The following is a 26,865-nucleotide window of genomic DNA, read 5'->3' on the forward strand; positions in this document are numbered from 1 at the left end:
CCAATGATGATATTTGTTAGTGCTCTCTTCAAGTTGCAAATGACAGAAATATACTCAAACTGGTTTAAGCATCAGAGAAACTTGATTGACTCGTAAACCTGGGACACACCTGGGGTGGGGAGACCTGGCTTCAGGTATGGTTGGGCCAGGTTCTAAGACAAAATATCATTAGGATGCTGCATCTCTACTCTCCCCTGTTGAGGTTGAATCAAGTGTATTCTTCCAATGTGATGGCATAAATGGCCACCTGCAGATCCAAGCTATAATTTATCAGTTTAGTAAACATGGTGGACAAAAATAACCACATGAGTATATTTCTCAATAGTTCCTGTAGAGGCTCTGGGACTATGTTTCAATGTCTTGGATTGGCTAACATGCCCACTCCTGAACCACCTTCTTTGACTCTGATTGGCCAGTCCGAGTCATATGCCTTCTTCTGTACCTAGGGGTGAGTTTAACCCCCAACTAAACCATATAGATGTGATAAGGATAGTTTCTCAAAGTAAAATCTAGGTGCTGTGATCAGAAGAGAGCAGGGTGGACTCCAGACTGGCAAAAACATCAGAGGTCCCCCATGTGACTTCTTTTGCTCTTTACTCTTCTGTAATGATGTCCAGAAAAGTCATTCCTAAAACAAAACAAAAGTGCTGTCTCCACAGACAAAGGCTGCTTTCAGTACTTGTATGCAGATCACCTATCACTTCGCTACCCTCTGGAGATTTCTGCAACCTCAGGGAGGCTCATGTGCCACTTCAAGCTGGTGGCCATCGTGGGCTATCTGATTCGTCTGTCCATAGAGTCCGTCCAGATCGAAGCTGACAACTGTGTCACCGACTCCCTGACCATTTATGACTCCCTCTTGCCAATCCGGAGCACCATCTTGTATAGGTATTACACAGGCACTCTGGTTGTGGAGGAAAAGATTTTTTTTAACAGTGTCTCTTTTGTAGTATCTGGGTTTCCCTTGGTTTCTTTGTGAGCCATTTTTGTGTGTACGCATGAGGTTGGTGACTGACCCATGGCCCACATAGTGGCCTCTATATTAGCCTATCGGACACAACATTTTCTGTCCCTTTGTGGCACACGAGAATCGAAATCAGTGTAGCAGGGCCTTCAGCCAATATTTCTGAAACCTAACAGATTCTTTCTTTAATTTTGCTTTTATTGCAATCATAATGAAGTATACTGTTTCAATAAGGGTAAGAATAAATATTCTGTGGTGATTGCATAACATTAATAAGACAATTTAATGTTCTTTCTTATTTTAAAGTAACACACCTGGCTGGTGTAGCTCAGTGGATTGAGCACGGGCTGCGAACCAGAGCATCGCAGGTTCGATTCCCAGTCAGGGCACGTGCCTGGGTTGCAGGCCATGGCCCCCAGCAACTGCACATTGATGTTTTTCTCTCTCTCTCTTTCTCCCTCCCTTCCCTCTTTAAAAATAAATAAATAAAATCTTAAAAAAAAGAAAGTTAGCTTAAATAATAGAATTAAAAAAATAAAGTAACACAATGTTCATTGTGAAAGTGAAGTCTGAGAAAACAATATCAACTCTTTTATAAACCCATAATCCAGAACATGTATTTTTTATATTTTTGCATAAATCTTCTCACTTATATATATACACTTATATGTACATATACATATGCTAATATTTTTTACTTTACTTTTATGAGTGCTAGTATTTTGTTCATCTAATGGCAGTTGAGCTTTAGTAAGGATTTATTATTTGTTAGTCACTGGCCTAAAAATGTGCATGAATTATCTTATTCTTAATAGTTTTTATATGTGTATGCAACAGTGTTTCTGGTATATATGTATTTATTTATATTTTGGGGATGAACATGCATGTTAAAAATCTGTACAGCATATAAAGATGTACAGTGAGCTGTAAGTTTGTCACTGGCTCCCACTGCTCAATCATTGTTACTGATTTCGTTTTGCCCTTCCAGACACATTTAGTTATTATCTCATTCAATCCTCACCACAATGCTGTGTGTGGAATATACCATTATCATCACTTCCATTGGATAGCAGGGAAACTGGCATTTATGAAGACTTAGTTCCTTGATTGCCCAGGGTTTTTCAGGCAGCTAAGTGATGGAGCTGAGTTGGGAACCCAGTTTTCCTTAGCCGTTAAGTACTCTGCCTTTCCACCCTGTTTGCTCTGAAGGAAGGCCCAGGGATGGCCACCCAGAGAATTCTCTGGTGGTTTTCTGTGCCTGTATCAGCTCCTGTCCATCTGCTGTGCCCTGTAGCCACTAGCTGACGACGACCTGGCTGGTGGCGGTGAACAAGAACTGTGTGGATGGCCCAAAAATATGTGGAATTAGCAATGGACAAAGGCCCACTCCTCAACAACCTGTTATTCATGCACTCTTGTTTTATTATCTGGTTTCAGAATTTGTGAGCCCACAAGAACATTAATGTCATTTGTTTCTACAAATAATCTCATGTTGGTGACATTCCAGTCTCCTCAGATACGGAGGCTATCAGGAATCCGGGCATATTTCGAGGTCATCCCAGAACAAAGTAAGTCTTTCCCAACAACAACACAAAGTCTCCCTTGGAAATCTGTGACAGTGCTGTGTGATCTCGTCCCAGGCTGTGTCCTAACACTGGTTGTATGAGTCAGGGACTCTGACTCAGGGTCCAGTCAGAAAAGAGAGGTCATATTAGTTACTCTAACAGGGAAAATCTAATGTAAGGAACTGTTAACTCAGTATAAAGGTGTTGACCAGATAACTCAAAAGGCAAACAGACAAAAACCATAAGCTATCATGGCTGTAACACATGTAGGAAGCAACTCCCACCTGTAGGTCTAGGGGAACGAAGGAAATCGGTCAGAACGAGTGCAGTTTAGAGCCTGGAGGAGGGGTCTGTGGAGTGAAACTGAGGAAGCGTCGCTGCTCGCTGCTCAGCTGGTGCTGGTGTCTCTGAGTTCAGAGCTGGGGGTCCTTGGTCCTCAGACCCAGACCTCTAAGGAGGGGGTGCCAGACAGTTGAGGCTGGTATTATCTTTGGACAATAATGTGGACATTGGAAAAACTGCTAAAGGATTCGACTCTGCACAGGAATGAAATGTATCTGGGGTGGGGTGAAGAAAAATCACTGGGGTGACACTTCTGGGAATAAGAGGCTGGAAATCCAGCTCTTCCTCCTCCAGCGCTTTCCTGTTAGCGCCCCCTGTTGGCAGAGCCTACCAGGAAACCAGGTAGTAAAGAAAAGAAGTGGTTTGCAGGGTCTCAGCCTCAGCTGATAGGCAAGTAGCTCAGTAACTAGTACACTAGACTGTCTTTTGTGACTTTTAATTTATAGTTATGCCTGCAAATGCTATCCTAGAAAGTACCTGTGAGTCAAAAACCTTGAGGATTTAACGGTGAGCAAAAATGATCCCTCCCCACCCCATTCTTCTCTTTTTGACTTGGGTTAATGAAGTAATGCAAAACAAAAAGAAACTCTAGTCTCTTTGTAATATTTGTTGCAACTGATCTGATATTATAAGTCATGTTTTGGTAACTTATTATGAGCATCAATAAAGCCAAGGGATCAGAATGGGAGATAAGGGTGAGGAGGGAAGGGGGTTTGGCTTAAGTAGACACTGATAGTTATAGTTTCATTTACATTTTAGGGCAATGACATATTTGATAGCTTTTCTGCTTCAAATTATTACAGAACCAAATGTAAAATGGATTTGTTGAACAAAATTAGACTATATATGTGAGATATTGTTGGATTGAAATTTGTCTCTAATTCCAAAGGTTAAAACTGTGATTATCTTAGAAATATTGTAATGGACTTTGCTGTTCACTCAGTGAATATTTATTGAGCATCTGTTATATGCCAAGAATGACCCTTGGTGTTAGGGAAATGGCATTAAACGAAATGGACATGAATCAACACTCTCAAGGAGTTTACCTTCTAGCAGGAGAATCACCATATCAGTAAGAATAGTCATTTAGATTGTCTCATTTAGACAGATCAACATGTCATGTAAACTGGGTATATTTCAACAAGTATACACTTATTTGAACAAAATAAGCTCAGAGGCTTTTAAAAGTATATTTAAACCATGCTTTTTAGGAAGTAATAGCATCCTGTAATCTGTAGCCAAAATATATTATTTGAAAACAAATACAGAATATGAGCAAATAATGTGGCTATATATATGTATAGTACTATTTTTAAAAAAATAATTTAAATTCCAAAAAATATACAAGCTTATTGATTAAGAAACTGTGTATTTGTAGTTAAAGATATAGATGCAGTTTATTTCCCATGATCTTGCAACTGCAAATCTTTGTGCGTTATTGGATTTTTTTCAGAGTGTGAAAACATGGTGTTGGTCAAAGAAACCACTGGCTTTGAAGGGAAAATCTCAAGTCCGTATTACCCCAGCTACTATCCTCCGAAATGCAAGTGCACCTGGAGATTTCAGGTAGCCTAGTTCAACTACTTTCTTGAAAAAATATTGTTATCTTATTTTTAGTTTAGCAATTTATTTTTGAATTAAATTGCTTTTATTTTTAGATTTAATTACAAAAAAGTATTAGCTAATTGCATAATGTTTAAACATTTCTGAAGTATATTATCTAAAACATGAACATTTTTGCAATTTCAATCTTCTGCTCACAAATAAACTGCCTTTTGCAGCCTGGGGCTTGTTTTTTCAATTTATTATTTTGTTTGTTTATATTAAAAATGCAAAAACATTATTATGAAATTAAAGAATTCATTTTTTATTATCACAGATCTCATTTATTAGTTTTTAATTACTTCATCATCAACATTATAATAGGAATAATATAGAAATAATAAATTGGATTAGGCAATATATATTTCAGTTGCATAAGCAAACCAGGATGCAAATTTATATGAAATATACACATCTACTTCTGGTGCTAGACACAGTATTCCTGTGTTGTTTTTTTAATCTTAGCATGCAAACTAGTTTTTTTTCTCCAACTGTAGTATCATGTGTAGGGAGACAGGGCAAGATGCCACCTTTGCTCTTTCAGTGTATACATCTAAAATGATTGTCATGTGACATAGTCATTAAATGTAAGCAGCAAGCAGTGCACAGCTTGCATACCTTCAACATGTCATTATTGAACACCAAGTGCACGTCAGGCAGTGTTCCAGACACTGGGATCTATAAGATCAGACACACGTACAAAAGCTCTGCTCTCATGGAGTTCACCACACCGTAGGGCAGGCAACAAACATGCAACTGCAATATATGTAGTATGTTACATGGTGGTACAGTGCTGTGGAGAACATTGAAGTAGGGAAGGGACTCTGTAGCTGAGTGAGTGGTGGGGTGTATGAAAGATGGGAAGTTAAGGATTTGTTGTCTTAATGAGGATGGTCAGGAAACCTTTGTACAGAAATCTGAAAGGCGACAGGGAACTAACCTTGTGCACACCCAGAATGAGACTGTTGCAGGCGAAGGGAACAGCTGAGCAAAGGCCTGAGGCAGAAGCATGCTGGCTGCATATGATTTGTACAAGTCAGTTAAATGTTTTTAATAATATTTATTAACCTTGTAATTTTATTAGACCTAAATCTGTCCGTAGTGACAGTGTCCTGGTGGCATGCATCCTTAAATTTTTTTTACCACTATCTCAAACATTTACAAAATAATTAAAACATAAAGGTATAGGAGTCTTGCTCACTGCCAGAGTCTTAAGGGCTCAAGGCAGCATAATCTCAGAGCCTCAGGTGACCATCAAGTCTGAAGTTTGGGGAGAGAGTGAGGGAAAGAGAAGGTGAAAGGAGGTCTTGGGGAAGGAAGAAGGAAAGACAGAGAGGGACAAATGCCTTGTGATGTCCTTATGTGGAGAATCTAAAAGAAGAAAACTGAACTAACAGACAGAGAAGAGATAGCTGGTTGCCAAGGGTGGGAATTGGGCAAAATGGAGCGAGGTGGTCAAAATGTACGAACTTCAAATTATAAAGTAAATAACTCATAGAAATGTAATGTGCAGCATGGTGATTATAGTTAATAACAATATAGTTAATATTTTTAACTGTTGTTAATAATACTATACTGTATATTGACAAGTTGCTAAGATAGAAGATCTTAAAAGTTCTCACCAGAATAAAAATTTTTTAACTGTGTGGTGTAGACTTACTGTGGTCAGCATTTTGCAATATATATAAATATCAAATCATTACATCATACACCTAAAACTCATAGAATGTCCATGTCAATATATCTCAATAACAACAAAAAAGAGACTAGGATTGAATTACAAAGTATTAAGTTTATACTGTACAAACTTAACTGCACAGTATGTTGTTTTCAAAAGACAAAATGAAAAAAATATTTAATAAAGCTGAAAATAAATGAATGAGCAATATCATAACAGGAAAATGCCAGTGAAAGGAAAGCAGGGAACACGGCCTTAGTGCCAAGTGATGCTAGTGTCAGGGCTGCAACAACCTTCAGGGAGAAAAGGAAGGCCACCTGTAACAGCAAAGAGGGCAGTCCACAGTGAAGACATAATTACGGCGACTGATTATGCAGCAAAGGACATGGCATTAGGACTTCTAAGTCAAAACCTGTAAGGCATACAAAGAGAAATAAATGATGCTGAAATAATAGTTTTAATTCTTTTGGTGCATAACAGAGATAGTGGGAGACAATAAATAAGGTTAGGAAGGGTATTAAGCCATCCAAATAATGAGGATATTGCACATACACAAACTACCTTCTTTTTAAAATGACGTTAGAGCATTCATAAATTTGATCACAACAATTCTTAATAAATTTAAAAAGTTTAAAGCAGTAAAGGCAATAAATAATCTTTTATCTAATTACAATTGAATTAGAGAACTTGAAAATGGGTGAACCAAAATTCTACTCTCTGGAAATAAAAGAAGTCTCAAATAATGCTTGGTTCCAAATGAAAATTAAAACTGAAGTGGTGACATATCAGACATAAAGTGTGCATGTGTCATATGGCACTCATAGAAAGATCCTGTGTGTGCCTGTGTGCGCACACGCCCTCACTTGTACAGGTACCTACAGCAGCTCCCTCTGTGCGATCTCTCTGAGAAGGCCTCGGGGTGACTCAGTAACTGCCCTTAGAAATAACCAGGTTTCATGTGAAAAGGATGTTGATTCATTTTTCTTTGTCTGAAGAACCTGAATAGTGCTTTAAATAAACTATGTCATTCTCATCGAAGGAGGAAAATGTGTATACTTATTAATAAGTGGGTGCTTTCAAAGTTAAGCTCATTTAAAAGGAGGAAAATGAAACCTAGAAATTATCTAATGTCACTTACCTCGAACTGGGGCCTATAGCTGCTCCCTGAGTGCGGGCTGTCCACTTCCCCCTGGGGTTTTCTCAGGGAAGTGGTCTGCCACACCACAGGCCACGGGGCACAAAGAGTAAAATGTCCTTAGAGCAGCAAGCGGAGGGAATGGGTTCTGAGCAGGAAAATCTTAGCCTGCAACATGTCCTTCAGTTGAATAATTTTTCCTACTTATGTTTGTTTTTCACAGACTCCCCTATCAACGCTTGGCATAGCGCTGAAATTCCATAACTATTCAATCACCAAGAAGAGTGTGAAAGGCTGTGACCATGGGTGGTGGGAAATCAATGAGCACATGTGAGTGGTTTCCATACCTGAGGAATCTGATGAAAGGCCTTGCTCGGGGGTTCAAAGCTTTGAGTCTCTTGTCCCCCAAAAGTTTACACTTACTATTTACAGGTGGGGAAACTGAGAAATACAGATGTTAAATAACCTGCTCAAGGCAACTCAGGTTGTAGGTGATTAAGGCAGGACTCAAACCCATGTTTCATGGCCCCCCAGTCTTTGCTCTGTGTTGCTGGGCTGTGGGTGTGCACACTACAGTCCACAAAAGTAGTTTTGCAGGTAAAGTCTCAAACCATGGAGGAAAGTAGCAAGTAGGAGCCCTGGTGGTATAAAAGGCAGAAACATTAAGCAGTTCTGTGCAGTGGGACAGGCCCCATGGGCCGGGTTGTATCCTGAGGCTGGGGAATGGGTTGAGGGTGATCAGAGAGAGGCTGAGAGAAATCTAGTGGTCTGGCCTTCCTGAACCAACAGAGTAGGTCCTCATTCTCAACCCTGGTTTGTCCTTTAGTTGTTCTTATTGTTTATTTGCTTCTAAAGTTATAATAGGTTTTATATTAAATATATATAGGATGCCCTGTCTTGGCAACAGAATAGTGTTTCTGTTTACTTTGAGATAAGAATCCTTGTGAGGTTAGCCTAAGGGATTTGTCTGCTAACTCTTTGTTCATTGTTATCCCATGAATAAAACCTTTCCTTTTCAAAGGATTTTCTTGAACAACCTGAACAACCACCTTTCATTTTCTTTAGTCTCTTAGATTACTTGCTAAATAGTCATTGGTCCAGTCTTCACTGGAATAGATTCTATCTGATTTAAAGGCATTCTTGGATCCATTATTAAGATGTGCCTTGTACTCCTTTGGGAGTATCTTTGAATCAAAGGTCTATGTTATCAAAAGCAGAAGACCTGGGTTCAAATTCCAGCTCTGACATTTAGTAGCTACATTAACTAGGACACATTAGTTAACCTCTTTGCTCTTCAGTTTGTAAAATTAGAAAATAATTTTTAGTTGGTAATGTGGATTCTTTTGTAAACATTCAATGAAATAATGCCAGTGAAATAACAGCAAAAACGTTAGCTATTACTATGTTTGTTGGGAGAAATCCCAAAAGTCTACATTCAGGGTGAATTCTGAAGAAATGACAGATAAGCTTATTCAAATTCCTAAGAGTTTTAATAGGAGAAACTTACACAGGGGCAGAGCAGCTGCTCGCAGTGGTGGTCAGCGGGAAGAATCCCCACCTCTCCCAAGACTGTCCCTTTTAATAGGGGGTTAGTAGTAAAACCATATGGTGGGCCCTCACTAGACCACAAGAAAGAACAATGCATTCCTAAGTTAACAGATAACATCAGGCAGGTATCACACTCTACAGTCATTAACCTCCTTTCTGGGGGCAGGACATTAATCTCTGGGCAGCACTGGTTTCCTTGTGTTCTCAGGCAAGCCTGAAGCTACAGAGAGTTAAGAGTCCAGCATTTCCCAGGCACTTTTGCTTTTCTGCTGCTTGGAGTCAAACTGCATCTTGCATCACAGTGAGTTCCCCTACAGTAATCCAGCAGATTGCTTTGGAGATGACATTGCATGGAAAAATATAGAATGTGTCCCAAGGCTTTACGAATATTGCATTTTGGTATTCTAATTAGAGGTCTATAAAACAAATTTTTAGAACTCTTTTGTAAAGCCAGATGCCTAAGATAGAGCTATTTTGACAATGAAATACCACCCTCTCCCCACCAAGTGGCAATCCCTACCACACTTGATTTCCATATCTGTGGAATGCAATGAAAGGCTTTACTCAGAGGTAAGGTTGGCCTAACCCAGATGATGTTGCTGCTAAAGTATGAGCAGAGGCTCCTTCCAAACACTATCAGGAAGCTTTCTGCTCTAAATACTTTCCCTGAAGAGCCTGCTCTTCACTTGTCTTATGGGCTGCCTAAGATCCTATCAGATTCTTTTGATACTAGCTGAACCCTTGGGATTTAAAATACTAGCCCTGCTCATTATTAGTCCTTTTCACCTAAAAAGGAAAGACTCTGATTGGACTAATTTCTGATACCTTGCTGACAAGTTTAGCCCAAGAGCCTGAGTTTGTCTTGGGGCAGGAGGAATGCTGACACCAGAAAGCCCAGTGATCTTGAGTTGAAGAGCAGAGGGATAGGGCGTGTGTGCTCAGGGCAGCTTGAATGCAGCTGTGAACCCTGGAAAAATGGAAGGCGTTCCCCCCAGAAACAAAGCTCCTGAGGGGAAGGCTGTTAGTGTGCTAGAAAGTGCTAGGGTTTAGTATCAGGCAGAGTTGTGTCCAAATCCTGCTTCTACTTGCTTGCTATTTCAACATCAACAAAGTACTTCTCCTCTTCACATCTCAGTTTTCTCACCTGTTACATGCCTATACATGTAAACAAAGTCTTGCTGAACTATTCCCATCCTTCACTTTTTAAAAACTTTTGTTTCATTAGCCAACGACATGCCCCATGACCGAGTGTGCCTCTCTAAACTTCAGCCCAAGCATGGACTCAAAGATCCCTTTCCTTCTGACTCTTCCTGAACACTCAAGTGAGGCTCTTCTTTGTGAGAACACTCTAGTAAATGTTCATAGAGAACATGAATAAAGTCACTATAACACACAGATAACAATCATTGTGTTTTTAGGGCACAGTTTGTATAGTTTTTTAAAAAATTAATTTTTCAATTACAGTTGACACTCAATATTGTATTAGTTTCAGATGTACACCATATTGGTTAGATAGTCGTATACTTTACAAAGTGTTCCCACCTATGTTCCCTGTACCCAAATGGAACCATAATCGTTATGACAATATTATTGACTTATTTCCTATACTGTACTTTACGTCTAACTACCAAGCTGTACTTCTCAGTCCCTTCGCTTTTTTCACCCAGCCCCTCAACCACCCTCCCCTCTGGCAACCATTTAGTCTGTTCTCTGTGTCTATGAGTCTGTTTCTATTTTGTTTGTTCATTTATGTTGTTCCTTAGATTCCACATATAAGTTTGTAGTCTGATCCGAAGATGACCAGTCAGAGTGGGCTCTGGCCTCAGAAGCTTGACGTGGCTTTAAGGTTCCTCTCAGACACTGGCTGCCACTGGGTCAGTGGCCACTGCAGCTGTTATCTCTTCCTCTTATCCCAGTGTTGATGGGAGAGACCTGGTTTTTCTTGCTGACACATGCAAATAATTTCAGGTCAGCAAGTCTATTAGTGTGTAATCAGTTCATTAGTGACCCGTTCCCATGGAAGAGAGTGGGACAGGGTGGGGGGGGGTGGTGAAAGGCAAAGTTTCAGGGCAAAGCAGGGCGGCAAACGTGAGAGCAGCAGAAGACCGGGGTGGCAAGCCTCTGCACAGCCTGAGCCGGGGGCCAGAGGCCCAGTGGCCCGGGAACCAAGAGCGTCAAGAGCACCCTGATCCCCCAAGAGATAGAGTCCTTTGTTCTGAGGACTTACACAGTTTGTGGGATAGGAGGAAAAAAGTTACATATTGACTAAGCGGTAAATGTGGTGCCAGCTTTCCTAGGGGAATGTGACTACCTAAACATAGGTATGTGTTGGGGTCTGTTAGCCCAAATCCTTATTTTACTCCAGACTCCATTAGTTCATCTTGTAAAACAAATACGTGACAGGAGGCAGTTAATTAAAATGGGTATTTTCCAAAATGTTAGGTCAGAGTCGCTCAAGAAACCAGACAGATGCAGCAAGCGAAGGAGCAGTGTTTTTTAGCGGGAATAAGAGGAAAAGTGCAGCCAACCTAGGGAAGTTCAGGAGCCAACCAGGGGGGGTTAAGACTTGCTTGGTTGTTCTTAGGGCAGGGTTTTTAAATGCAAAAACACACAAAGGGTAGCTGATTGGGGTGTCAGCATCTGACTGGCTAGAGCTGGTTGCTGGGTGCCCTTTCTGCTGACCATTGTTCTTGGTACATCTTGCCAGGCTCAAGTTAAAGCTGCATCCTGTTATGCCAGACAGGCCGACCCCCAGACCCCAATCTTAGCTGGGCACCTGTTTGTTCTGGGTAGGGTCGGCAGGCAGTTTCCCAGGCAGGCATTTTCCCAGGCTACAGTTCCCATGGTGCAGTTTTCCCGCCTGGTGATTTTCCGTTCCTCCCAGGCCTTCTTAGGTCTGTCACAGAGTTATTTATGGGCTCTTTCTGTAAGCACCAGGGACTCCCTCATAAAATAGATAGTGCAGGCAATTAACCAAAGGCAGGCAATTAACCAAAATTGTTTTATGGGCTTCTTCTTTGGGCACCACGGACCCTCTTGCTCCTTCTAGGCCCTGGGACGAAAGCACAGTTTCAAGGCTTTCTTTCCCAGATAGTGGAAATGCTACATAGAGTTTCAAGGACTTCCCTTCTTTCTTGCTAACATAGTATTTCTTGTGATATTGGAACACCTGGCAATATTATCAGACCAGGCTCAGGACTGCTGAGTTAGCATTTGAGACGTGTCTCTTTCCTCCTCCCTGCCTTGGTTTACCATTTAATGTACCTAATTGGTAAAAGGTGTTTCCTGGCAACCAGGATTCTAGACAGTGGCCAGTAATAGTATTGTAGTCTCAGAGCTCTTCCTATGCTATATCCTGCCTCACCAGGAGCTGGTTTATTTGTCCACAAGTCCTAACTTCAGCCAATTGCAAAAGGTGCTTCCTTAAATATACATGAATGCTTTTCTGCTTCAAATGCTGACATCATAGGATACCTGTGTGCTCCTCCCACTGAATGCCAATGTCTGATCCTGGAACACAGTTGATTTCCAACTGCTGTGAGGACCCGGAAGGATTGACAGTCACAGATTCCAGTGGAAGACGTCCCCCTCAGCCTCGGGTCTCCTGTTTCCTTCCGAGACCTTGCAGATTTCACCCTGAGAAGAGCCTTACCTACACAGGCAGAGGCTTAACTTATCATGAGCCCTTGTGTAGTAAGGCTTCATGTTTTACTAACCATAGTGCTCATATAGTAAGAATTTTGAACAAGAGTAATTTTCTGTCAGTTAAAGACAAGTAAGAAAAACTGAGATAGAGAAATATTGCAGACAGACTGTTTGCTTTAAAGCAGACTTTAAAGCAGACTTTTGCTTTAAGTGTTGCTGGGATTCGTTGTGTATTTTCAACCTGAGCTCCTCTATTCCTCTGTGCTCTGTAGAGAGGTTTGTAGGCAAAACTAGGCAAAAGCAGGCAATATTACAGTGACTTACACAGAAAAAAAAGTGGGGACCTGGAGCATGAAACCCATATTTCTTCTGATTTGTGTTGGTGAGGAGAGCAAAGGGGGAGGTAACAGTCAATAGTACTGCTCTTGTTCTACTTAGCAGAGGAAAACATATAAGGCGCAGACATTACTCAAGCACAGACATTTAGCTTAGAATGATAACCATCAGTTCTTCCATAAGAAATGCTTATGTCCTGGTTGGCGAGGCTCAGTTGGTAGGAGCTTTGGTCTGTAACAAAAGGGTTGCAGGTTTCATTACTGGGCAGGGCACATATCTAGGTTATGGATCCAATTCATGGTCTGGGTGTGTACTGGAGGCAACCTATTGATGTTCCTCTCTTCGGTCCTCTCTCACTTCCACTCTCTCTAAGAGCAATGAAAAAAAAAAGTCCTCTGGTGCAGGTGAGAATTTTTAAAAAGGAAGAAAGAAATGCTTACAGAACCCAGATGACCAAATCATTAGTGAGTTCATTGTCAGTAGAAATGCAATTGAAAGGTCCTCATTGCAGGTGTCTTTTGTCTCCTGTGTCCTCTCGTCTCCCCAGGTACTGTGGCTCATACATGGATCACCAGACTGTGTTCCGAGTGCCCAGCCCCCTAGTTCACATTCAGCTGCAGTGCAGTTCGAGGCTTTCCGACAAGCCACTCTTGGTGGAATATGGCAGTTACAACATCAGTCAACGTAAGCCTGGGGCCAGCTCCTTAAAAAATCTTAATAAATCGGTAAAAGGAGGCTAATACTTTTTAACTCTAAACTTGGAGAATTTAAAGGAATGAAAGCTGCTTTATTTCTGCTGTTTTCTATTATGTTTTTATTTTTATTAAATATACTACACGAATACATATATAATGTAAAATAAATATATAATAAATAATGCACAAATTACATATTTATTACTGCTATAGTTTATAAAGAAATAATATAATTGTGTATTATTGCTTTATAAAAATATTTGAAAAATAAGACCTCACACTCTGGCCAGTGTGGCTCAGTTGTTCGGAGCGTGGTCCTGTAACCAAAGGGTTGCAGGTTTGATTCTCAGTTAGGGCATGTGCCTAGGTTGGGGGTTTGATCCCTGGTTGGGGCACTTACTGGAGGCAACCGATTGATGTTTCTCTCTTGCATCGATGTTTCTCTCTCTCCCTAAAAATAATGAAAAAATATCCTCTGGTGAGGCTAAAAATTTTTTTAAATTAAAAATAACATCTCACATGATTCCTAAGAAATACAACAAGCCCATTTCTTCATTTGTTCTTGCCAGCCATAACTGTTGGTAAATATGTGTACACCAATATTTGAGGGCTTGGAGAACAACAGTTATGACTCATTTTGGCCTATAACATATAGGGAGTGCCGGTCGGTTAAGGGAAGCTCAGCCACCAGTCCTCAGAGTGTCAAACTTCACACTGAGAACTGCTGGGACAGGGTCCAGGAAGCAGTCAGTAGGAAAAAGTGAAGTTTGAGGCAAGTCATTAGCACTGGAGGGATCCGATACTGACTTGCTCAGGAAATTCTTGATGTGTTTTAAAAGGGGAAAAGTCAGGGTTAACCACATAGAACTCCAAGAGGATAAAACCAGACAGAAAGCTCCTCTAGATCACATTTTTTTTTTTTGCTAATCCCCAATATACCTGTTTCTGGACATAAAATAGTACACTTCTGAATGTGAGAATATTGGCATTTCCAGCAAGGACACAGGTACACAGGAAGCCATGTTATTTTTAATCGTTTGTTTTTGTTTTCTTTAAGCCATGATTATTTTGCAGGAACTCATCCTCTCCACTGAGTGCCATTGAGATAGTGGTGACCTGATCACGCACTCTCCCGAACTCCTTTGCACACATGCAGTGTCTTAGTCTATTCAGGCTGCTATGAGAAAATATCACAGAATGGGCAGCTCATAAAGAACAGAAATTTATTTCTCATAGTTTTTGAGGACGGAAGTCCAAGACCACGGTGCTAGCATGGTCAGGAGAGGGCCCTCTTTGGCATCGCTGACGTCTTCTTGTACCCTCTCATGGTGGAAGACTCGAGGAGCTCCGTGAGGCCTCTTCTAGAAGAGCACTGATAGCACTCTGGAGAGGGTCCATCCTCAGGACTTAATCACCTCTCAGACCCGACATCCTAACACTATCCCAGCCACCATTAGGATTTCAGCACATGAATTTGGGGAAGGGGCACGGATATTCAGACCATAGCAGGGAGGAAGGATTTTTCATTTCTATTATATGTAGCTGTAAGCCAGTCTTCACAATTCAAGATCAGGGAGGGAATCTTTCACTTGTAGCCTGATTGAAGTGAAAAAAAAAAAAAAAGGAACTGGGTTGGAGGCAGGAGTCCTGAGTTTTAAGGCCAGTCACTAAATACTCTCTAGGTCCAACTTTCTAAGATCTGTGGTTACTCATATATTTTGAGACAGATTACTTGAAAATATAATGAAAGGCACAGACTTCTCAGAATAATGCATCCGATCATGTAGGATTCAGACACCAGAGCCCATTTATAATTCCCTGGGGTGTCTAAAGATTGCACACTAAGGGTGCTAGACTCTCTAGGGCACCTCACGGCTCTCACTTTCTTTGAGTCAATTATAAAGCCATAGAGCTGTGTCAAGGATGGACGTAGCAGAGGTTTGGCTGTACATGTGACTTGGCTGCAACATTGACTTAGAGTTTCTGGCAAGTTCGTTTGCTTCCTTTGCTCTCCTAAATCCTGCTTTTTTTAGTTTGTTTGTTTTTCAGCCTATAACCTAGATCGATGGACAAGTTATGTAATTACTACTGCTATACTGTCAACTCCTTAAGCACTGAACACTCGGTATTTCTTTATTAATGTGGCCTGGTGACTTTTAAGGACCCACACAGGATTTGCTATTTTTTTCTTTTCTGTAGCCTGCCCTGTTGGATCTTTCAGATGCTCCTCCGGCCTGTGTGTCCCTCAGGCCCAGCGGTGTGATGGAGTAAATGACTGCTTTGATGAAAGTGATGAGCTATTCTGTGGTAGGTAATCAAGCTTTTACTACAACTTCCTTATGAGTAAATAACTTGTCAGGGCCACCGTTGCTCCTGGTGCATCTCCTGGGCCTTTGCAGCTGTATACAGACTACCCCTGGCTCACTGGTTTACAGCAATCAGCTGTTCTGGGTCCTGCATCCGTGGGTCTTCTGAGATGTGACTGGTCTAGGCTAGACTCATTGGGTGGCTCTGCTTCGAGCAGTGGGTCCTCCTGTGTTTGGTTCTTCCCAGGTTAGGGACAAGTTTGCTCCTTATGGCTCTTTTCTTCTTTGACCTAGGGGGCTAGCCAGGGCAACGCCAGAAGCAAAGGAAGGCTCAACAAAATCACACGGTTCCTCTTAATTTGTGGGTCTGGTATTGGCATACCATCCCTTGTGTCATATTCCATCAGTTAAAGCAAGTCAGACAGCTAAGGCCATAGTCAGGGGAGGGGAAATTCATCCTGCACCATCTGAGGTCATGGTGAGGACAGGGGTGCTAACATAGCCACAGGGAGCGAGGGCCTGTGGCTAGTGATTTAGTCAACCAGAAGCTCAGACACAACAATCCTATATTATTTTTTTTACAACAATCCTATTTTAAAGCACAGTTTTTTATCTAGAGAGAATCTCTGTCTGCAGAGAAGTAAACTCTTTCAGCATGCTAATTTAGGGAGCACAGGTGTTGTGAATGAAAGAATTATTACATTTTCTATCTGTATAGTTCGCATCAACATCACACTGGTGATGATTAAAGGGTGGGGTATTGGCTAGTCCTAGTTTGGGCAGAAAATTTACGTTGGTTTTTCATGACTATTTGCGCTGTGTTTCTGAGCCTGTGTCTGGTTTCAGGGAGCCAAGTGGGGGTGATGGTTTACAGGATCCTGTGACACTGTTGGTAACACCTTCTCTCAACGATCAGAGTTTGACTCAGCTAATTGTGGTGGTGAAGCTATTTAATCCTTTTTATGTTTGTGGAGAAATATTGTGGTTAAAATAACTAATTGTGAAAAAAGTATATTCATGAAAAATAACCTTTGACTCTATACCTTTTTTTTTTAATTGACACAACAGAATAAAGCCCTTTTCACCTATGGTTCATTGACCTTTTGAATCTATGGGGTCTTCTATTTATTAAGAGAAGAAATAATGATCATTATTGTAATTGAGATTGCTTTTGTTTGTTTGCTTGTTTTAACATTATTATTATTCCTTGCACCAAACAAAAGCAATTATTGCCACTTTCTAATAAGGGCTGTGTTCCGGTGGTCATTGCTTCTCATCGTGCCATTTGAGAGCTACTCCCCAGGAGTCCACCAGGGGCTCCCAGAGGCTCAGTGGGTGGGCCATTTTAGGGCAGCAGTGTCCTCTCCCCACCCCTCACAGAGATGCCCCTGAAAAAAGGGAAGCAGATAACAAAAATGATAATTTTCACAAAACCAGAAATGTCTAAGAAATCATACCTTCTAAGAGTACCTGCTAATATACTGTGCCTATCACTGATATAAAGGTAATTTTTGAAAATACTTTGGAAAAATTGTGATACACTGGTATTTTCTAATTCAGAATATGACTCTCTCAGGGTGAAATAATTTTAAAGAGAGTTTTCCTTACATATAGACTACAGGCCTGTTGTCCTCTCAGATTTCACATTTAAAATTCATACAACAAACCTTTAATGAGCACCTACCACTTGGTCAGAGGCTTGAGGTACAGAGAAGAGTAAGGCAAAATCTGCAATCTCAGGACACTCCCACTTTGTTTAGGAAGGTAGATAAGTCCAATCTAAACAGCTTATAGTTTTTATTTTTCTTAAAATAAAATCTTATGATGCATTTAATTGTAATTGAATAAACATCCCCCCCAGAGTTTAACACATTGATGCAAAAGCAAAAAAATCAGTTCCAGCAAACTCAAAGCGCTAGAAATTACACCAAAGTGCAAACATTTACTTTTCTCCATGAATGTGTCAGTTTTGAGGAAAACAGACTTCATTTTATTTGACATCCTCACCCTGTGCACCCTTAGAGGGGCACTGCTCATCATCCGAGAGCCCTGCCGAGAGACTCAGGCTCACTCTTGGTCTGTCTGTTCTCATTCCAGCAGCTCTCAAGCCCGCCTGCAACACCAGCTCCTCCAGGCAGCACAGCCCTCTGGTCTGCGACGGCTTCAGGGACTGTGAGGATGGCTGGGATGAGCTGAACTGCACTCAGAGTGAGGAAGGGTCCTCTGCCCTCTGCTGTTCTTCCTACAAACTTGTCTTAAATGCCAACCAAATGCCTCTGTTGTATTATAATAATCAGCTTGTCTCAGGTTTTCCAGGACATTCTCTGTTTTAGTACTGAAAATCCCATAAGCTGGGAATCCTGTCAGTCATGTGCAGAATGGGACAATCGGTCACTAACTGGGGTGGAGTGTGTGTGTGTGTGTGTGTGTGTGTGTGTGTGTGTGTGAATACTGGAAGATTTTCACTGCTTACTTGCTTCTAATGCTGCTCAAGGCTAAAGGACCCTGAGGACCTGGTATAGAGGGAGTTGCTAGAAACTGTGATGGGACATGGTATTTTTTCCAGCCCCTGCAGAAACACACGCTGCCAGGGTTGTGAACAAACGTGCTATAATCCACAGTCTGTCCATTTTTCTCACTAATGGTATAAGAGGACTGAGTACAGTGATGATTTATGCTCAAAATTTTTCTTGGAAAACAAGATAACAGTCATCACCTAAAGCTGTGCCCAAGCTGTCCTTTGCAGAGTTCAGTGTCATTGACTCAAATCTGGTTTTGGCTGGGAAAAACCCTGTCTTCTTTTGTTCATTTTTAGGCATTCCATGCAACAACAGAACTTTTAAGTGTGGCAATGATATTTGCTTTAGGAAACAAAATGCAAAATGTGATGGGACTGTGGATTGTCCAGACGGAAGTGATGAAGAAGGCTGCAGTGAGTAGCGATGTGTTCCTTCTGATTTCTATTCCCCCTTCAGGTTTTCATTTGCCTTCCCTTCTTGATGTGATCCCCCTGGCACAGGTTGCCTTCGGCCGGGAAAAGAATATTGGTGAACTGAATCTGAAATCATTCCTTAGAATAGAAACACTAGAGTAGATTCCACCTTCTTTCTTGAAAACAAGCGTTAATGTACCAGGTGTTTATAATGAGAACTTCAATTTGTACCAACTCTAATCAAGGTAATAAAAAACTGTGAGAAAAGAAATGCATGCTGGCACACAGTGGGCGACTCTGTGAACTGTGCTTCATGTGAGGTCAAATGTAAGTGCTGGTTTCTGGTTTAGCTGTGGTTTGAAAACTGTAACCTGCCATGTGTCATAGTTACTTGTTTGGCCTCTAATGTGGCGCCATGGTCACTCTGCATCCTTATCAATACTATTTACACTGGAAAAGAATTGCTCTGATAACCAGTTTTTCTTCATCGGTTTTCATTAGTTTTGGACTTACAAATTCTTTCCCAAATGCTTTTCTCAAGTCAGCACAACTTCAAAGACACTCTCATTGCTGTTGCATTTGAAACTAATCTTTGCCTTTTACCTAACAACCTAAACCCACAGCTGCCGTTCCTATCAGTGCAGAGGTTGCTAACAGGTCTCCTTCCGCCCTCACGTTATCACCCAGAAACGCCATGCCCCAGCCCGCTTTCCAGATGGAGGGAGCTGGTGCTGGTTTCCGAAAGACCCACACATCACCTCCCATCTAGATAAGCAGATTTCAAATTGCCTGCAGAGTCAGTCAGTTACAAACTCAGCACTAAACCCTACTTAATTCTATTTTTGTTCCCAGTCTGCCTTTAAATCATGTGACCCTTCCTCTCCTAAAGGCTGCAGCAGGAGTTCTTCCACCTTCCACCGCATCATTGGGGGCACCGACACGCAGGAAGGCGGGTGGCCGTGGCAAGTCAGCCTCCACTTCATTGGATCTGCCTACTGTGGAGCCTCTGTCATCTCCAGGGAGTGGCTTCTCTCTGCGGCCCACTGTTTCCATGGTAACAGGTACTTGAAAGTGGCACACTCTGACCACACGCAGTACATCTGCCTTCACGTTGTGGGAAGAAGCTTCCTGTTGGTGGCATTCACTTAATCCAATTGATATTTTATGGAGGGGTTTCTGAACCAGCTGTGTGCCAAACATTTCTTCTAGGAATTATTGATATATGGAAAACAACACAAAGGGACATCAAGAATGGGTAGGCTTTTACTAGACTGAGAAAACAGGATAGGGCTTTCAAGTTGGAAGGAGCCAACCTATGGCAGTGTGTGGAGAAGCGTGGGCTTTGGAGGACAGCTGCGTGTGGGGATCCCTTTGTAGAGTGGGAAGAATTCTGCACCCGATTTCCAAGGTGGTGATGGGAGTTTCCACCAAGCAATTCTCCCACACAATCTGGGTGCCCTAAATTCAACTCAGTTCTGACACTCCCTACCTAGAGATAATGCCATTGCCACAGGTTAAAGGCTCAGCCCTGCAAGATTGCCCCCACCGCCATTTCAGATGCCAATTCAAGTCCAGGCTGTCATCTTTACTCCTGAACCACCAGCTATTGACGGGAGTTCAAACTACCTCCTCCTTGGATTCTATTTATTTGCTAGAGTGGCTCACAAAACTCAGAGAAACATTTATTGCTGGATTACCAGCTTATTATAAAATGATATAACTCAGGAATAGCCGGATGGAAGAGATTCATGGAGCAAAGTATGGGGAAAGGACAAAGAGACTTTATGCCCTCTCTGAGAGCGCCACTCTCCCCAAATCTCCACGTGTTCACCAACCAGGAAGCTCTCTGAACCCTGTCCTTAGGGGTTTTATGGAGATTTCATTATATATGTGGTTGATTAAATCATCGACCACTGGCAATTGATTCAAGCTCCAGCCCCTCTCCCCTTCCAGAGGTCAGGTGGGTAGGACTGAAAGTTTCAATCCTCTAATCAAGTGGTTGGTTCTCCTGGCAACCCAGCAACAAGAACCCCCAAATCACATCATTAACATAACAAAAGACCCCTTTGTACCTCTCATCACTTAGGAAATTCTAAGGGTTTTAGGAGCTCTATGCCAGAGGAGATGAAGTCCAAACAAATATTTATCATAAATCACAGTATCATAGAGAGGCATTTTGGAAAGGGCCATTGAGACTGGCATCGGAAGGCGTCTGCCTGCCTCTGCCAGTGGGACTATTATGGAGCAGATATTCTTCCAGCTAAAGGGGGAAGGAAATCCCAGAAAATAATTCACTTAAAATATAAATTTATTTGGACCCTACTGGATCTTAGATATGAAAACTTCATTAATTTCTTATTCAAAAAAGTTTTAAGTGGATGGAAGATTTCCACAAAGTTATGTAATAAGAGTGTTTGCTTCTGCTGGAAATGACAGGATTCTTGTTAATGGCTAATGTGGCTTTTGTTTGACTGGTAGCCTTTTATGCTTTGAAACTGCTTCAAGTAACATGTTAACTTTAATACCCTTCCAGGTCCTCAGTACCACCTATGAGACATCAGCTAAGCAAATTAAGGGCCACAGTCTTTGGGTTCTGTCCTTATTTTTCTTCCAAAGCTTCCACACTCTCGTCACCCCATCAGAGTAAGGTGGCTGCACTGGTGCAGATGGAAACCTCCAGTGGAGACTACGAGACCCTTGGTGGCTTTGTGCAAGGCCACGGGGGTCAGGGGGAGGGTTATGGATGGACTAAGAGGAAGTGTGGCCCCCATGAATGGTCATGCCTGAGCATTAGGGCAGTGATCTTCAAAGCTTCTGATAGTTTACAAAAAAGAATTTCTTTAAATTCCTGTTTATAACACATTGATTTCTAATCTATCATGGTATTCATATCATTTGAATTTGCAAAAGGTTTCCCAGACCACTGTCTTACTGGGCCTGGCTGTCTCCATCAAATACCAGTACTGCTGTCAGCATCAATAGGAAGAACATAATATTAGTTCTAGGCACTAACATTCTTGGCCTGTGTGTGGTTTGTGAAATACCAGTGGTTAGAAAATCTAAAACATTCCCTTAGGATGTTGCTGAGAGAATTTCCTGGTACAGAGCTATCATTCACCACCCTTACTATACCTGACTTTATCTCTGGCTTTACTGTGGAGACAAGGGAGGCTCAGAGAAGTGGTTCTTGCCATGTACATGGACAGAGCCAGTGTAGTCACTGGATCTGAGACAGGGAGGGACTGAGGATCAGGCCTCCCTTTCCTCATCTCTCTGAGTGCTGGTTTCACCATGTGTGGTTCATTAAGCCACTGACCTCATGCCTCATTCCTTCTCCACCAGGCTGTCAGACCCCACGCCATGGACCGCTCACCTCGGGATGTATGTGCAGGGGAATGCCAAGTTCGTCTCCCCAGTGAGAAGAATTGTAGTCCATGAGTACTATAACAGCCAGACCTTTGACTATGATATTGCCTTGCTACAGCTTAGCATCGCCTGGCCTGAGACTCTGAAGCAGCTCATTCAGCCAATATGCATCCCTCCCGCAGGCCAGAAAGTACGCAGTGGGGAAAAGTGCTGGGTAACCGGCTGGGGGCGAAGGCACGAAGCAGGTGTGTGTGGGGTGAACGGCCATGCTCTTCCTCTCAAGATAATAATAACTCTCGCTGTGGTAGTGCTTTGGTGTTCATAGACAGGGTTTTCATCCATGGTCTCATTTGAGCCTCCTAACAACTCTGAGAGGTAGAATGGAGGATGCTATTATTATTTCTATTTTATGATGCTTTACCTTTACCTCCAAAAGAAACAGAACCCACCTCATAAGGGGTGAGGGTGACACCTATGAGAAAGGCAGGACTGAGTAGATAGCCTTTTAAACTCAAAGGTGTTTGCTAGGTTTTCCAATGTAAAAGAGCAAGCAATTCTTTCTTATTTTTAGGTTCCCTTTTCACCCAAACAAGGGGCTCATTTTCATAAAGGAGGGAAGAATACACACACACACCCCTTAGTGTACCAACTCATAGACAGCTGTCTGGAGGATTATACAAGTATGTCTCACACAGGAAAACTAACCAAGGCGATGAGAGTGGGGGCTGAAATCCAGCCTACCCTTTGCTTCTCCATCAGCCTAGAATTGGTCTACTGAGAGGGGGTGGCTTTTTAAATTTCCTCCAGCCAGAAGGGGCATCTTTTTCATTATGCACAAGAGTCTGAGTCTCTGATAAGGTAGACTGCATCTGCCCTGCCAAGGTCTTCCATGGTCTAGGACTCATGGCTGCTTCTAAATATATAGTGAAGAGAAAAACCCAAAATTTGGTGAATGTCTCCCCAAGAGTTAGTGCTAATACTTACTCTTTACCTCCCAGCCATCTCAGAGTGGGCAGAGAACCCAGGTGGTGGGGGAGTAAGTGGAAGCTGCACAAACCTCCTTCCAGGACCAAACTGGAATTACGAGTACATTGCAGAAAAACCGTCCTGAATAATGAACTAAAGACTCATTGCGGGCAGCTTCTCAAATGCTCACTGCCTTTACCTAGTTATTGAAGCTATGATCTTCACCACCAGTTTGCGCTTCTTGAGGCCTCAGTAGACTCATGGGAGAAATCAGCTAACTGCTTGAATACTCATAACCTAACAGGACTTTAATGACATGATCACATGTCACAGGAGGAAACAGTCTACTCGACCAGCTTGCTGTATAAGCATGAATGTATGTGTGCATTTTTCTGAGCCACCTTAGCCACACAGGTTAAAAAAGAAGTGAAAAAGCTCCAGCCAAAGTGCTGTGTGTTTATAGCTTCCCAGACATTCCCATACATCAGTTATGCTGCTTCATTTGACGAGTAAGTATTGGTAATAACTGTTGCTGACTCGGTTCTCCTGAATGCAGAAGACATGGTGAAGGAGAATGGCACAGAAGCTCAGGTGATCGAGTCAAGCCTTGGATTTGAATTCTGCTCTGTAACTTGCCAGTTGAGTGCCGTTGGACAAATCCTTTAACCTCCCAAGACTCCATGGCTTCATTAGGAAAGTAGGGATCAGAATAGAATTTATCTAAAAAATTATTATTGAGGATGAAAGAAGATAATATGAGTAAATTGTTTAATAAAACCCTGAATAAGTATAGCCATTTCCATAATTTCTGCTTCCAATATGTTTTCCAGACAATAAGGGCTCCCCTGTTTTGCAGCAAGCAGAGGTAGAGCTCATTGACCAAACCATCTGTGTTTCCACCTATGGGATCATCACTTCACGGATGCTCTGCGCGGGCGTCATGTCAGGCAAGAGAGATGCTTGCAGAGTAAGTCATCCTGCTGTTCCCTTGCCTGACATGTTATACTTGCCATAAATGCTTCCACACTTAGTCTACACAACACTGGGAAATAACTTAACTTGTGCTTTGCTAAATTCAGACATTCATTGTAATCCAACTGTCTAAGATCACAGAAAGATGATTACATAATTGGGTCTAGAAAACTCAGTTTTCTAGTCCCCATGTATTCCCCCCCAACATTTAGAGAATGAAGTCAGCATTTATCATTCTGCCATGATTTTCTTAAAACCAAGAACAAAAGAACAAAGCAACACACACACACACACACACACACACACACGAGTGTATGAGGGTTGCTACCTATTACCTTAGCAGCAACCAGTTACTTTGTGAAGTAACAAGGTTTTATTCAATGACTCCTTTGACATAGGTTGAGGGAAAGGAAAGAGGACTGGGAGAGGCGACAGAGGACACTCATCACCCCTGTCATCTCCTGACAGTAGTATAGTTGGAGGTCACTTTTGTGGGGACAATGCTCTGAGCTTCAGATTCCAATCTATGCAGATAGCTAAATGATTTCCAAAAAGTGAACAGGTGATTTATAGAGTTAGGAGGACAGTGGGAGCTGCCCTCACATCTTTTCACAACCCTAGCCACCATGCCATAGAGATTCACCTTTATTATATTTAATAAAGATTTCTATCTTCTGAAATCCCATTTTGTCACACACTGTGCTGGGTCCTTTATGTAGATTAGTTCAAATTAGTCTTATACCCTCATTGTACAGAAGAGGAAACTAGGACATAAAGAGGATAAGTAAATTACCGAAGTCCGCACAGCTAGTTGGTAAATGCCTGACCTAGGACTTGAACACTTGTTTTTCTAATGATAAGATACTATGTCCTAGTCAATTCAGCTAGTCAATTGTAGTACTTTTCCACCTAGCCACAAGGGGCTATGGGTTAAATTAAACTTAGTAGAGTTGGTGTGGCAACAGTTAAAATAAAAAGAGTCCAGTTTCTCTACTAGTCGGAATTTACCTAAATCAGGTTTAGAATTGTGTGGGTGGGATACAAGTGCAAATTTCAAATGCTTTTTTATCTTTGCCTTTGAGTGCATTACAGCGTTTCTTATTCACCAAAATGAGAAAATAAAAATCTAGATATTATAATTTAATTTATGAATACTGTAGGAATTACTTTATTCTTTGAATGTTTTCCACTTTTGCTTTATGGAGTTGAGATATCAGAAGGGACTCTCAAGTGAGGATGATACACCTGTGACAGCTGTGACAGTGATCCTTAGGGTTGCTTCACTGGACCTGGCTAAGTGCACAAGGTTACCTCCACTGTCTTCCTTGGGACCATGTGCCAAATCCTAAAGTTGCGTGGGCTACAGGTAGAGGTCAACCTTCCAAGGTAACCATGCCTCATAAGGTTACTGTGAAGATTAAATGACCCAAAACAGTGCTTAGCACATAGCTCACATTAAATATTACCTAATTATTATTATTACTGTTGAGGTTTATTATTTTGGGGGCACATATAAGAGCTTTTCCCCTGCAAGAATATTCTCATGTTACTCTTGGTCTAAAAAATTAAGTTTCTTGTGATGAATACAGCATTTAGATTATAAGAAGAATAATTCTAAAATGACATTAGAAATTTCACATTATTTGTTTCTCTTTTTTTGTGCACATTATTTTTTCACATTTGCCCAAATTACATAGTAATTGCATAGTCAAGCAAAACCTGTCAGAATGGGAGTTTTGAACACAACCCATTAGATATATTGATGACAAAATTAATGGCAAATGTACTTCATACTTATCTTTTTCTGTAGGGAGATTCGGGTGGACCCTTATCTTGTCGAAGAAAAAGTGATGGGAAATGGATTCTGACTGGCATCGTCAGCTGGGGACATGGGTGCGGAAGACCAAACTTCCCTGGCGTTTACACGAGGGTGTCGAACTTTGTTCCCTGGATTCAGAAATACGTCCCTTCTCTTTTGTAACAGTACAAGTGGGGTTTGTGACTGTAATTTATGCGATAAATTATTTTTAAAAGATTGCAGTAATTATAAATAAAATGAGACATGTACTTTTTTCTTCAGCAAACATCAGACTACATAGATTTGACATTTATTGAAAAGCAGAACAATGTATTTTATTCCCTAAAACATTGGCTTAAAGATATAACTGTATTCATTCTCAAGCATTAAAGGCCATTGATTTAGAAATGGAAGAGATATCAGGTATTGTTATGCACTAAGCCTCTAAAATAAGATCAGAAATGGATGAGATGGTAAGATATTCGTTCTTTATGTTCTTCCTCAAGGTATGGCTACTTATAAGGTTTTAGGCAAATCTGATTTATTGAAATAACAAATTCATGAAAACAACATGCCTGATCTTTAATGTTCTAATGAACTTAAATACACAAAAAATGTCTCCTTCACAAATCCAAGTAAAACTAAGCTCAGTTATCAACAGAGGAAGTACCTACCATATTTTTAGGACTATAGGATGCACCAGACCATAAGACGCACCTAGGTTTTAGAGGAGGAAAATAGAAAAAAATTTTTTTCTTTTTTATTTCATTTTAATCATTGTTCAAGCACAGTTTTCTCCCTTTTACTCCCAATGAAAAAAATGTTGAAGCAAAAAATGTATAATATTTAATAACCTGTGACCCCATTCCACCACCACCTTCCCCCCACAGCAAGCCAGATAAGCTACATTCAGACTATAAGACGCACCCCCCTTTCCTTCCAATTTTGGGGAAAAGTGCATTTTATAGTTCAAAAACTACAGTATATTGTTGCTTTCCAATTCAGATTTGTCTGA

At 41.3% G+C, this 26,865-nt stretch overlaps 1 protein-coding gene across 1 annotated transcript in view; it reads left to right on the top strand.

Annotated features, from left to right (window-relative positions):
* The window catches only part of TMPRSS7 (transmembrane serine protease 7), a 39,277-nt gene extending 13,244 nt beyond the window's left edge, over positions 1 to 26,033 (top strand). Inside the window, exons 7-18 of the mRNA XM_045851700.1 lie at positions 660 to 888; positions 2,402 to 2,532; positions 4,325 to 4,437; positions 7,510 to 7,616; positions 13,363 to 13,499; positions 15,710 to 15,817; positions 17,914 to 18,024; positions 18,632 to 18,748; positions 19,638 to 19,809; positions 22,091 to 22,359; positions 23,911 to 24,047; positions 25,863 to 26,033. Of these exons, the coding sequence (XP_045707656.1) occupies positions 660 to 888; positions 2,402 to 2,532; positions 4,325 to 4,437; positions 7,510 to 7,616; positions 13,363 to 13,499; positions 15,710 to 15,817; positions 17,914 to 18,024; positions 18,632 to 18,748; positions 19,638 to 19,809; positions 22,091 to 22,359; positions 23,911 to 24,047; positions 25,863 to 26,033 (1,802 nt within the window). The remainder of the gene's footprint in view (positions 1 to 659; positions 889 to 2,401; positions 2,533 to 4,324; positions 4,438 to 7,509; positions 7,617 to 13,362; positions 13,500 to 15,709; positions 15,818 to 17,913; positions 18,025 to 18,631; positions 18,749 to 19,637; positions 19,810 to 22,090; positions 22,360 to 23,910; positions 24,048 to 25,862) is intronic.
* The last annotated feature ends 832 nt before the right edge of the window (positions 26,034 to 26,865 follow it).

This window comes from Phyllostomus hastatus, unplaced genomic scaffold (genome assembly GCF_019186645.2).
Source record: "Phyllostomus hastatus isolate PE091 unplaced genomic scaffold, TTU_PhHast_1.1 phas_contig_86, whole genome shotgun sequence".
In the NCBI taxonomy this organism is placed as follows: domain Eukaryota; kingdom Metazoa; phylum Chordata; class Mammalia; order Chiroptera; family Phyllostomidae; genus Phyllostomus; species Phyllostomus hastatus.